At 39.1% G+C, this 13,386-nt stretch overlaps 1 protein-coding gene across 6 annotated transcripts; it reads left to right on the top strand.

The window, feature by feature from the left end:
* The first annotated feature begins 1,739 nt into the window (after positions 1-1,739).
* si:ch211-102c2.8 (trichohyalin) lies at positions 1,740-13,317 on the top strand. 6 transcript variants are annotated; one of them, XM_028577249.1, is made up of 30 exons: positions 1,740-1,850; positions 2,275-2,427; positions 2,526-2,626; positions 2,724-2,778; positions 2,874-2,996; positions 3,778-4,323; positions 6,062-6,139; positions 6,245-6,340; positions 6,730-6,837; positions 6,927-7,008; positions 7,146-7,269; positions 7,389-7,481; positions 7,560-7,672; positions 7,797-7,923; positions 8,044-8,163; positions 8,651-8,764; positions 8,911-9,141; positions 9,231-9,293; positions 9,385-9,480; positions 9,726-9,827; positions 9,906-10,088; positions 10,192-10,323; positions 10,416-10,648; positions 10,755-10,881; positions 10,961-11,044; positions 11,139-11,350; positions 11,993-12,019; positions 12,217-12,292; positions 12,422-12,628; positions 13,003-13,317. In XM_028577249.1, exons 2-30 carry the CDS (start codon positions 2,361-2,363, stop codon positions 13,066-13,068), a joined length of 3,786 nt encoding a protein of 1,261 aa, XP_028433050.1. In that variant the 5' UTR covers positions 1,740-1,850; positions 2,275-2,360; the 3' UTR covers positions 13,069-13,317. The 6 variants fall into 6 exon arrangements, with proteins under 6 accessions (XP_028433050.1, XP_028433052.1, XP_028433053.1 ...); XM_028577251.1 differs by having other exon boundaries at positions 11,993-12,013; XM_028577252.1 differs by having other exon boundaries at positions 10,201-10,323.
* Positions 13,318-13,386: the final 69 nt, after the last annotated feature.

Here is a 13,386-nt window from a genome sequence, read left to right on the forward strand (position 1 = left end):
AAGTGATAAAAAAAGTCATAGTATTGTATGTCGAAAAATGTGATGAAAGCACTTTTTCGACATATTATACTATGACAATTTTTGACATACTATACTATGACTTTTTTATCACTTTTTTTGACATACTATACTATGACCTTTTTATCACTTTTAACAACATACTATACTATGAAAGTTTTTGACATACTATACTATGACATTTTTATCACTTTTTTTAATATACTATACTATGAACATTTTTGACATCCTATACTATAACTTTTTCCATTACATTTTTCGACATACTATACTATGACTTTTTCATCACATTTTTCCACATACTATACTATGACATTTTTATCGCTTTTTTCAAAAATGTGATAGTTATTACTATGTCAAAAAAGTGATGAAAAACTCATAGTATATTATGTCAAAAATAGTCATTGTATAATATAATAATATAATACTATGTCGAAAAATGTGATGAAAAATTCATATTATAGTATGCCCATGTCTAGGCTAGCCATTTTTGTGTGGACTTTTTTATCACTTTTTTCGACATACATATGACTTTTTCAGCACTTTTTCGACATATTATTAACTATGACAATTTTTGACATACTATACTATGACTTTTTTTATCACTTTTTTTGACATACTATACTATGACATTTTTATCACTTTTGTCAACATACTGTACTATGACATTTTTATCACTTTTTTTGACATACTATACTATGAACATTTTTGACATACTATACTATGACTTTTTCATCACATTTTTCGACATACTATACTATGACGTTTTTATCACTTTTTTTGACATACTATACTATGACTTTTTAATCACTTTTTTTGACATACTTTACTATTTAGTATAGTATTACATTTTTGAAAAAAGTGATAAAAATGTCACAGTATAGTATGTCGAAAACAACAACAACAATGCAGCAATGGTGGTGATATGCAATCATCAGTCCAATAGCTAAGATGACTTAATAAATAATAGTAATACAATAAAAAAGTCATATTATGTCAAAAGATTTGATAAAAAAGTCATAGTATAGTATGTCAAAAATGTTCATATAGTATGTTGAAAGGATTTTTATAGTATAGTATGTCGAAATTTTTTTTATAATAATGTCATGTGATGAAAAAGTCATAGTATAGTATGTTTTTTTTATAATAAAGTCATAGTATAAGTCAAAGTATGCATGTCAACAAACATGATAAAATAATCATAGTCGTAAGTCAAAGAAGTCATAAAAAGTCATAGTAGCCAATAAGTCGAAAAAAGTCATTGTATAGTATTTCGAAAAAAGTGACAACAAAATTATAGTAAAGTATGTCGAAAAAAGTGATTAAAAAAGTCATAGTATGTCAAAGAAAGTCTGGAAGAACATGCAAACTCCACACAAAAAGGCCCAGGCAACACTGGGAATCGCTAAGTTCGGTAGAATAGTAAAAGCCGTACAAATAATTAGCAAACTTGTCGGTATTACCTTTATAGGCCAATATAAAAGAAACAAATAATGAATTAATTATTGATCCTCACCGAAACCTTCCTGTCAGTTTAGAGCATGCTTTGAAACCTCTTTTTTTAGATATTTATATCAGGAATAAGAACACATTACAGGCAATATAATTGTACAGCTATTTTAATAAATGTATGTGAAAATCCTATAGACCCTTCTACTGGGCTTCTCTGGCGCTAATATTGCCGCTGGGCTGCTCTCACTTTCATGTGAGGGTGGCTTGGCGAGCTGTTTGACAGCTTCCATGGCAACCCGAAGCTCCTGTCAATCAAGCACCGCAGCTCAGCACGGAAGAGTCAAGTTCAGCATCGAAGTCTCCGCGTTTAAACATTGAAAGTAAGTAGGTTATTGATGTTTGAGTCAGTACAATGGTTGCTGAACGGTTTAGTTCTATGTTTTGTCTTCTAGCTAGCTACATGTAAATTAAATCATTAGGGAGTTTTGGACTAACTTTAGCTTCTGGTAACTATATGTGGTTCTGTGTGGTTAGTCTGGGCTAAGAAAATGGTATTTAGCACTAATGTTACTAATATTATATTAGCTTTCAGACATGGCAAGCTAAACATTTGGCATTACAGTGTTAAGGTGGACTGACTTGTAGCCTACAGCTCCTCTACCTAATGTTCATTTTGGTGTGGAGTGGAGTGTGAGACAGAGGAAGGAATTTATAGTCTTCTTAGTGAAAAGAGGGACAAGTTCAATTGTCTTGGTTTCCTGGACAACTGAGCAACATAACCCCCCACTCCTTATGACCCTCCAGTCAGCCTTAACCAGTGGACACTGAGGATTTTGTGTCTGTACGGTACTGCTGAGTGGATACTGGATACTTGTCTTCAGCAACAGGCAATGGCTGACAGAAGCCATGGCAGAGCAGACAAAGATGCAAAGGACACAGATGAGCTTCTTTACACAGGTTTTGTATCAACAGTACATCTATATCATGTATATCTCACCCTATTGGGAGTTTGCACGCACTGTTAGTGACCCTTTTGCCTTGCCTTGCCTTGTCAGATCTTCACAGCAGTGTGTCTGGACTGGACTCTCCTCCTCTCAAACTGGACCACTGCGACCGTCTCCTAGATGCTATTGATGCTCAGCTTGGTCAGCTGCAGGTCTGTGATTTTTATTCTGTCTCTCTGCTTGTCTGTATGTATGTATGTGTAATCCAGAATAAATGTTTTAAACAGTAAGTGTGATTAATGTATGCAGGTCCAGCCCCAGAAACATCAGGCAATTTCTAGAGAGCATGATTGCAGTGATGCAGGTCATTTATGTCATAACCCACACCTTATACCAAATTTCAAGATTTTATTTAAAAATTTTCAGGTGATAATCTGTGTTTTAATTTGTTTTTTCTAGCTCCTCTCAACTGGAGTCAATCTCTGAGCAAAGACACAGGGCTTGGGAGTACTACTCAAACAAATGACACTCCTATTTCTTGTCTTGATTTGATAAACACTCTGACAATGGAGCAAACATCAGGTAATATTTCAATATTAGTATCATTAATGGAAAAACACTAGCATTGATGACAGTATTGAATTCCCACGACTCTGGCGAGGTGCCAGTATATAGTTGCCATGCAACCAGTAGCTTTCTAAGTTGTCACTTCTAACCTGGAGAGGGGGGGTTGTGACATAATACACTATGCCATTTTTTTATGGCATACCATACTATGACACTCTTCTTTGACATACTACACTATAAAAATTTTAAAAATTATTTTTTTATGGCATACTATACTACAACTTTCTATATGACATTTTATGGCATACTATACTATAACTTTCTATATGACATTTTATGGCATACTTTTATGGCATGATATACAATGACATTTGTATGGCATTTTTTATACAATACTATACTATGACTTTCTATATGACATTATTATGGCATACTATGACTTTTTATATGACGTTTTCATGCCTAATGCTACATGATCATGATACCCTCAAATCTATCCTTACATGATTGTCTAAAAGGAAAGTAGTTATCTGCTACAGATAATTGCCTGTTGAAAAAATGCATTTGTGAATGGAGCCACGTCATTTTAATGGACCGCAGAAGATTACAATATATACTGTATATATGCATGCATTTCATGTCACGTTCAGGAGCTGCACAAAATGTTTCGGAAGGCCTGTTTGCTGCCCTAGAATCTATGGTTTATATGAAAGTGTTACCTCACTAGTGACAACTGAACAGAACCAGCTTTTTCTTTGCACAAAAGCATCCTATCTCTCTTCTGCTCTTCCCCCAGAGAGTAGCACAGGTTGCCGGGACGGTCCCATTACTCATGAGGAAACTAAACTGAAATTGGACAGAAGGACAAGAGACAAAGAGGAAATAGAGACTCAGAGGGAGCAGGTGATGTGGAGGCTCCAGAGGCTGCTTGGAGACACCTGTAACGAGGGAAGCATGACAGGAGTAACCCAACCTCCTTCAGACAGCATCTGCACTGAGGACTTTGTCCGATGCTTCAGAGATGAAATGGTCGAATTGGCATTACCAGTGAGTAATGTGCAGCAACTTGACAAAGAGGAAGAGGCTGAGAGGACAGAGATACTTGACTGTGACACTTGCCAGAGTGAACAAAAAGGACACTGTATTCTTAATGTCGACAGAAGAGGAACAGCAATGACTGGGGAAAGCAATAAAGACACAGAGACTGCTCACTATTGTCAAAGAAAGGAACTGGAGAAATGTCTTTATGACAGCTATGGAGTTAATACATCATGTAGTGAGCAAGCAGGAGCTGGAGAGACATACAACACACCACAGAGGCTTGGTGATGATGGCAGTAGCAGTGAGTACTCACTTTACAAACTCTTGATGTTGATGATTACAGTGCCCAGATGAAATCTAACTCACAGAACGTGCCTCTTCCTACATCTAATGGGCATATTGCCTTGAGATTTACTGAGCCCCTTCATTACCCTCAGAGGATGAAACCTTTCCTTTCTGGATGTGATCTTTTGCAATACCCTTATCCCAAATTTCAACTTTGCACACATACATAACCTAATTAGATTGAAATGTGCAGAACACATTCATGGGGGTGAACCTTTTAATGAAGGACCCCATGGCCTTTCCTTAAATGCCACACATAGACAGTAAAATAAATGGACCAACAGATCCCGTTGCTCTGGACGGAGACCAGTGAAGGCTATTAGAAGCACTTTTCCGGTGATGACTGAGCGTTACTGCGCAGCTGCAAACTGAGCTTGCCGACGTAGATGTGACGTGAGCAACATGTCTGAAAGTTGTACGTTTTTCTGGTAGCCGTGCCCAAGGAAGCTGGCCTCCGGAAAGCGTAGCTCCTATGGAGCCATTTAGTTGCTAACAAGCCATCACCCCCCGTTAGCATCCCATTGACTATATTACCGTATAGTACAGGATAAGCTCGCGGGCAGTTTCAACTTAGATTAGCTGTTTAGTTTAATTACTAATGTTAACTAGCATTTTAGTTAGCAATAATTAACGTGCCCGTGTTATCTCCTTACATATACCTACGCTTTCCGTCTCTGTAAGATTGGGAATGATTGAGATTTCTCTTGGCAAAGCTACCAGAAGACTTACAGCTTTCAGACAGGTTGCTCACATCACATCTACGTCTTCAAGCTCAGTTTACAGCTGCGCATTAACGCTCAGCCAGCACCGGAAGAGTGCTTCTAATACCCGGGACACACTTAGCCGATTATCGTCCGTTAGACAGTCTGGGGAGGTCAGTGACGCAAATCCGTTCGGTGTGTCCCGTGCCGTCGTCAGTCTGGGGGGCTGTTGCCGTTCATTTTGGCCGACCTGACATGTTCAGTCGGCGGCAAAGCCGTCGGGACTCACCCGGAAATGGGGAGCGGAATGAGGTGACTAGAGTCTCTCAAAATCTTATGAAATCTTTTAAACTGACCTTTGTTGATCTGAAATGAAGACAGATTCAGCAACTGCATGGCCTATTTCTCTCTTAAAATGTTTTCTCAAACATGTTTCAGTTAACTATTTTAGTACAATATGAGATCGTATTCTGAACGGCCGCCATGACAGTCTGGCTTTGAATTTCCGGAGAAAACAAACCCATGTGAAGCGTTCGTCCAATCAGCTGCCGGTTTTCATTTCCTGGGCAACAATACAGATTAGTGCTGCCTGCTGTTATAGCAATGTATTACGTCTCGTCTCGTCTTTTTGGTCTGTTCTGTGGCACTTTTTGGACCAACACAAGGAGACTGATCATTTTGACTGGCTTTTCTGTCAACGGTCGGCCATCTGGTTGGTGTGTAAGCAGCTTAATATCCTTCACTGGTCTCCGCCCAGAGCAACGGGATCTGTTTGTCCATTTATTTTACTGTCTATGGGCTTATCCCCTTGGTGCCTTTATATATATACATACTTTATATCTTTATCCCCAAGAATAGTACAATGAGTATATTGTTTGTAACAGTCTTTTTGTATTATGGGTTGTAGTTTACATTGCAGCACACTAACCTGCCTCTTGACTTTTATTCCTATTACTTTTATGGGTCCTTTACACCTTTTTTTTTTCCTTTCAGTCCACAGAACAGAGATTGTAACAGAACATGAAACCCTGCGGCAGAACAGCCGTTCTCCTAAGACCAGGAGCTTGGCAGGTACCACACACAGATTACACTGCTCCTGCAGGCACAGTCTAGCAAATCGTCTTGGAAATTCATTCATTACAAACAGTGATTGTAGGCCATTTTCTTCTCTTACAGGAGTACCTGTGTGGAGTTTTGACACCGTGTCCATTGACAGTGACCTTGACTCAGTCTGCACAGAGCAAGTCAGGCAGCATATTCACAGGCAAACAGGTGAGAGATGGCAAACAATGTGGAGGGCAGCAAGTCTCAAAACATGTTAATATATCTAATATCACCATTTAAAAATTTGATTTTATTGATAGATTAGCCCCTTGAGATGTAGATTCTCATTTTTCAAGGGGGTCCTATAAACAAAAAAAAAAAAAAAAAAAAAGATAAAACACATACAAACAAAAACAGCATTAAATAACAAACAAACTGCAAATACACAGATACAGACAGCTCGCTCACCCTCTCTCACCCACACCCCCAGCCCTCAAGTGTACAAGAAAAATTTAATACAATGACCCAGATAATAAATAAATTACATCAACAAAAAGAGCAATTGAAGCAGTGTGCAGAAAATGATAGTAAGTAATCAATTGTGTGATTCCCCTCAGGATGGCGCTCTCTCACTCTGTCTGTCACGGGCATGGATGACTACTGTACCAACCAGAGTGACTACGACACATCCACACAGGAAGAAAGTGAACCTCGATCTACATCAGGTAAAGCAAGATCTGACTGTGTATTCCTTTATGAGTCCACAGTAACAACATTTAAATGTCATAGAATTTGCCTTTTTGTTTTTACGAAGGCCAAAGATCCTCTTATGGAAATGGACATAACAGAAGTCCTTCTGTCAGTAAAGCACAGCGCAACAAGAGAGAAACTTACAGGTAAATCACATGGAAGAACATTTAAAAACTTCCTTTTCTTTTTTCCTTTTCTTTAGTGTCGTGTTCAATTTTAAAATGATTATTTTTTGCACATATTTCTGACTAGCACATTGTGCATGATTGATTGTGTATCTCAGACTTGTGTGTTCTTTGGAGGACAATGACACAGATGAGGAAATGAATCACTGGCCTAAGAGGACATCAGATAAGATGCACTCTGATTGGGTGAAGATGAAAGAGCGGCTCTCTACACTCCGACAAGTGAGAATAAGTCTCCCAGTCATATTTAGTATAGAGAAATGTTTTTATGTCATCTGTATAACTTCTCCTATGTACATGTGTATGAGAAATCACTTAACTGGTCTGTGGGACTGGTATAGAAATGTGAAAAGGAGGAGCAGACACTACAGAACAAGAAGACTCAGTTAAAAGATGTTGAGCTCTGCCTCTCTGAACTTCAACACAGAAGAAAGGTAACGTATACAGTAGTTTATCAGATCACTGCATACAGAAGTCTCACTAATACTCACAGTTTATGGTATATGTCCCAGCATGCCTTGCAGGAATTAGAGCAACTGACTGTAGAGACAGCGCAGATGGAGAAGGAGACGAGGACTCTGGAATTCGTTCTGAGAGACAGAAGGGCAGGGAAAGACTCTATTAGGTATAAAACCAAACTCCTACTAACTGTATTATACACTGTATACATCAACATGGGAACATCACATTGCATCGACATAATCCTTTTCTGTATAAAGGGTAGTGATACAACTATGATTGTGTTGTAGTTGCCAGCTGCATGAGCTGCAGAGGCAGAGAGAGTCCTGTATCCTCGAGGTGAGAGACATGAAAGAAGAACTCACAACTCTGAGTCAAAGTAAACAGACTCTTAAGGATTCGGCCTTCACGGAGAGGGTAATGAAACCTGAATCAAGCAATATGTCAATTCTTGGTTGTGTTCAGCCATTCACATGTTTTAATACGCAGGGTGTTTTTTTCAACAATTTTATTGTTGCTCCACTGTTCCACAAACAGCCCAGTGTCGTCATGTCAGTGCTGGAGAGAGAGGAGATGGAAAGACAGCTGGATAATGCCAAAACAGAACTGTTTGCTGAACAGCGACGTGCAAGAGAGAAGCAAGAGTCCATGCAAGAAGTACTGTGTTTAAGCCTATTTGTGTCCATAATTATAACTATAACCACAACAAGAATAGTTTAAAGAAATAAAACAGCATTCACACTTTAAAAACCACATTCTAAATAATATAAAATAATAAAACATTATTTTTAGTTTGATAGAGTACTAGAAAATTAAAGGTAAATTATTTAATGTATTTAAAGACTATTACTTATTAAAAGAAATAGGTATTTTGTGTTTCACAGAAGGTTTAAACAGTTTGGGTGTGATAGCAGGTTCTAAACTTGATTTTGTTTTTGCAGTATTTATCGGTTTGTTGATATTTGGATTACAGATTAGGTGTTTAACAGATTAACAAGTATTACTATATTGTGAATGTGTCATTTCAGTTTTGCGTTTTTCTTTGCAGTTTTTGTTTAGCACTTTGTGTAAAACTACAGTGAGAAGGTATTTGTATTTGTTGAAAATATCTCTGTATATGTGTTTCTGTGTGATCTCGGAGCAGAAGTTGGAGGAGACTCGTGAAGAGCTCCAGAGGGTCACAGAGGCAGAGAGCGTACTGAGGAACAGCTGTCCTTGTCTGGAGGAGAAACAGAGGCAGAAAAAGGATCACATGGAGGTGGCACCAAATGACATCATACTCTAATTTAAAAAAAATTAAAAATCCAATTAGCTGTCAAGCAAATAGCACACATCCACTTTTTATGGTTACGGTTATTGATTTTGTTTTTTAACTACTATTTTTGGTGTATCTCTTTCTATCAGGCGGTAGAGTTTCAAGTAAGCGAGCTGCAGGGTGAACTGGGAGAATGCAAGATCAGAGTGGGCACTCAGGAGAAGATGTTGGCCCAGAAGGAGCTGCAGCTACTAGATTTACAGGAGCAACGTGGGGCCTTACAAGCAGAAAGTGATGGGCTGAAGAGGGAGCTACAACACCTGAAAACCCAGCACTGCAATGCACGGAAAGAGGACCATGAGCAAGCTCATAGAATGATGGTATGTGCTGTGTTTTTTAAGACTACAAGACGTATGTTAATGTAACATTAAGTAACAGGTAATTAGAGTTCCTCTTTTTTTTTATTCAGGAGGCAGCATTAAAGCAGCAAAAGAAAGAATTGGCATTGGCTCATGAGCAGCAAATCCAAAAGGTGACCAACATGTCTGCAAAATTACAATACTGATTCTTCAAATGACATCATCACAGTTTGATTAATGATATAGCAATCACTCTGGTTGTAGGTTAATCAACAGACTAAAGAGGAAAAGGCAAACGCTTTGAAAGAACAAGCTCTGTCTCTCACACGACACACTGAGGCCTTGAAAAGTTCCATTCAGGTCAGTGTGTTTTTGTGAACATATGAAATCCACTCCCACACTGTCTCAATGTAAACTGTTTGGTGTACAGTTTTACCCAAAGTATCTTGCACTGCCATGAATGCATGTGCTGCATGTAAAGATTGGGTGGCATTTCATTTCATTTCTATGTTATTCTCATGATTATTGCACTATACACTATACATACAGTAAGTAAAAACACTCCACAGGGTTACTTTTCATGTGATCATCTCTTATTCTGACAGCTAAAAGAAGAAGAGGCAAAGACGCTGAGGGATTCTCTGGAGCAGCAGAAGCAGGAGGCAAAGAACCGTGAAGAAGAGCTGCATGTAGAAGCTTTGGAAAAGGTACTCTGATAATCCTCTTATATATACACAATATTTTTCAACACAATTACATGTTATACACAGTACGCATCCTTTCAGGTGCACAAAGCAATAGAGGAGGAGAGGAGGAAGTGGGAGGCAGAAAAAGTGGAAGCAGTGCAGGTGCACTGTGGGATACTGGAAGAGCAGAATAGGAAGAGGCTGAAAAGCATGAGGAGTGAGATGCAGCGAGAGAAGAGTAAAGCACTGGCTCTTCAACATAAAATGATGGAACTAAAAACTGTAAGGTGACTCGCAACCATGATATGTAACATTACCATCTTAAATAAATCAGGAATGTATTCTGATTTAATTCTCTTTCTATGACTTTCTTTTTATCTGGAAGAGAATACAGGAAATGGAGAGTGAAAGCTGTGCGCAGCAGAGAGAGCAGAAGTCTTTGCTGGCTGTTATTTGCAAATCACTGAAAGAGGAGTATCAGGCTGAGCTGCAGAAGTTGCAGAGACAGGTGGCACAGGTGCAAGAAAACCACAGAAAGCAATCATTTGCAGTCGCACAAAGAAATGTGGTGCTGTAGAAAAGCTGACATGGTGTGGTCTATGGTCACAGGAGAGTCAGAGGGCAGCGCTGAGGCTCGAGCAGGCTGCTCAGCTGGCAGAGAAAGAGGCTGACAGGCTCCGGGTGATGCTGGAAGAAAGGGAGAGGAGCCATAACCAAATCACAGCTGAACTGGACCAGCAGCTCAGGCTCTGGGCCAAGGAGCTGGGAGCAGAGTGCCAGCATCTACACCTCTTAGTGGAGCAGAGTGGAGCCAAACAAAGTTCTGTGCACCTAACTCCCAGGTACAAATTCCATCTCTAGTTTACATACATATCTGGTTTAGAAAGATGTGAATATTTTAAAGGAAACATGGTGTGCTTCCAATTCTCATGTCTTTGTATTGTGCAGTCCTACGGCAGCTGAGGCTCTAACAAACCTGAGAACACTAAGAGAGCAGTTGAAGCAATTGATAAACCATCTACAACAGGAGCTTGATTCACAGAAACAAACCACTGAGCAGCTGAGAAAAGACAAGGTATAGCTCAGACTGTGCCTGATGTTTTAAAATACAGAACATGAAATGTACACATGAATACAAGTTCATATTTTTTCAGGAGAGCGAATTGAGCATCCAGAGGCAACAGCTGAGGATGAACAGAGACCAAGCCTTGGATTCTCTAAAGGAGCGTCTCATTCAGGTTTGAATTGACGCACTCTGTAAAGCACATACTGTAGACACAGAAAACTCATCACTCACTGCTCTCTTCTGTGCAATGCCGTCTGCTTCTGCAGGAGCACATTGAGGAGTTAAGCAGTCTGAACTGGCCTCATATGTGTGATGGAGGTGCTGAGGGAGGAGGAGCGGCAGCATCACTTCGCAAACAGCTGAAGGCCAAAGACCTAGAGCTCAGGCAGGTTCAGAGGAGCATGGGTCAGTGGAAGGAACAGACTGCAGCTCGTCTGGCATGCAAGTTTGAAGAAGAGTTGACAGCGGAACTAGAAAGGTAACATGCGAACAAACAGTCATAATAGAGGCACACAAATGTTGTTCTAAGTATTAAAGTGCTCATATTATGCTTTTTGGTATTTTCCCTTTCCTTTATTGTGTTATCTTTTTGTGCATGTTCCAGAGAAAACAGTGTTCACAAACAGCTCAGTTGTAGTCCAGCCTTTACTTCCGTGACGAACTTGCGTCACTTTGTAACACACGTTATAATGCTCGCCTAGCTGCTAGCATGGCACAACCTCATGCTCTGCAACTGACAAGCTAGCAGTACTTACTGCACATGTGCGACTCCCAACAAAGATGGTACAAAAGTGAGATGCCCCACTCTGTAGCTAAAACAGAGAGCTCAACACACAGGGTGAAAATAGGAGCTGCAGCAATGTGCAGTACAACAAAAATATGGTGTGTTTTTTTTAATTAAACCACATAAACCTATTCTGGTACAACCTCTAAATACAATTATGAACCTGAAAATGAGCATAATATGAGCACTTTAAGCAGTGATACTATTTGGAAATGTGAGGTAAATCTGCTCTTCTTTAAAAAATGGCCCAGAATCCAAGAAAACTTTATGATCCATAAGATATAAATAAAGAAATATTATGATTTTCTATATTTAAGTTTTGCTCTAATCCCACAGGTGCAAGACAAAGTTGTTAAGGTGCAGGTAACTGGTTTCTGATGACATAGCTACTAACCAGCTGTCTGTCCTTACAAGAGCATGATCTCACCTTAACTCACTGCGATACAGTATGCGTCTTATAGCATAAAAGTAACACTGTACATGTCAACTAATAATTCCTTCATGTAGTTATGTTAATTATTCACAACAAACTACTTTTCAAATAGAGGTTTGTTTTCCAGAAAACCATCAAAGACTCGAGAGGAGAGTCAGAGAAAGTGTGAGAGGCCTGAAGGACAGATGATGTTTAGTGCAAAGGTAAATGTTTGACTGTTCCTGTGTGGACACGAACACCAAGCTTTCAGAGATATGTAACCTAAAGATATTTCATATTAATTTGTTTACTGACAAAATACCTCTTATCTCTCGGTTTCTTTTTCCCATCAGGAAGCTCAGAATTCGGTTTGTTCTCCCTCCCTCCATGTTGTGGCCTCTGCTGCCTCCCACAGCCCCTCAGACGTGGCTTCATTTAAGCTTCTACGTTACCTCCAGAGCAGAGTCAAGCAGCTCCGTGTAGAAAACCAGACCTACACCCAGAGCCCATCGCCTTCAAACACAATCCCTTTAGATTTGGCAGGATCCTATCTTACAACAGTGAGTATATCGTTTTAATAGCCACTAGCTGCATCCACAATGGTGATAAACAAGTATACTGCAGACATTAGTATTTGATGCATACTGCAGTTTTTACATTTATAAATGACAACTAGTACTGTCCTCTAGAAGCAGCACAAGAAACAAGACACATCATCCCAAACTAGCTGCTTGTCCTCGATAAGAGGCTCGGCACTTCTGGATCGGATTTGAAATCCTCTTTTAGTCAAAATAAACCTAAAAGTACTTCTACTGTACGATGAAAAACAGACTCCAAATGTGGCAGTATCATTAACATTCAATTATTATTTCAATAATTATTATTTCTGTGCTTGTCTTCATTATAATATGAAATACTTGTGTGTACTTTATAGATCACTCAAGGTCAAGCCGTTCCTGGGATTCAGAGTCACTCATCCATCAGGACAGTCTCAAGTTAGGACATGGAGATGAAGCCTGTGTGTGTTGCAAACACTAGTGATATAATGGAATGCATTTCAAGCTATTTCCTGTGGCCAGAGAAATGAATCATTTACGGTTACATATACTTAAGATTGCAAGTTAACGAGCAGGTCACAGTGACAAATTACACAACCCAAGATTTGGTCATTAAGTTCCCATTTTTCTGTTAAGGCAGTTCAGTTTTATGGCTTCAGGTTATAATAAACTCTGAATAAGCGATGAACTGACATTTTACCAAAGATCATGTGAGTTATGTCAGAGAACCTCATAAAGCTGACAGGTCTTTATGGGAACCT

This window comes from Perca flavescens, chromosome 5 (genome assembly GCF_004354835.1).
Source record: "Perca flavescens isolate YP-PL-M2 chromosome 5, PFLA_1.0, whole genome shotgun sequence".
Classification (NCBI taxonomy): Eukaryota; Metazoa; Chordata; class Actinopteri; order Perciformes; family Percidae; genus Perca; species Perca flavescens.

What these genes read in the sequence shown, in the direction of transcription:
- si:ch211-102c2.8 (XM_028577249.1), top strand. Translation starts at nt 2,361, where the DNA reads ATGGCTGACAGAAGCCATGGCAGAGCAGACAAAGATGCAAAGGACACA. An exon ending in AGCAGCTGAGAAAAGACAAG is followed by an intron (nt 10,882 to 10,960) that starts GTATAGCTCAGA and finishes ATATTTTTTCAG; the next exon opens with GAGAGCGAATTGAGCATCCA. An exon ending in TTGACAGCGGAACTAGAAAG is followed by an intron (nt 11,351 to 11,992) that starts GTAACATGCGAA and finishes CTAATCCCACAG; the next exon opens with GTGCAAGACAAAGTTGTTAA.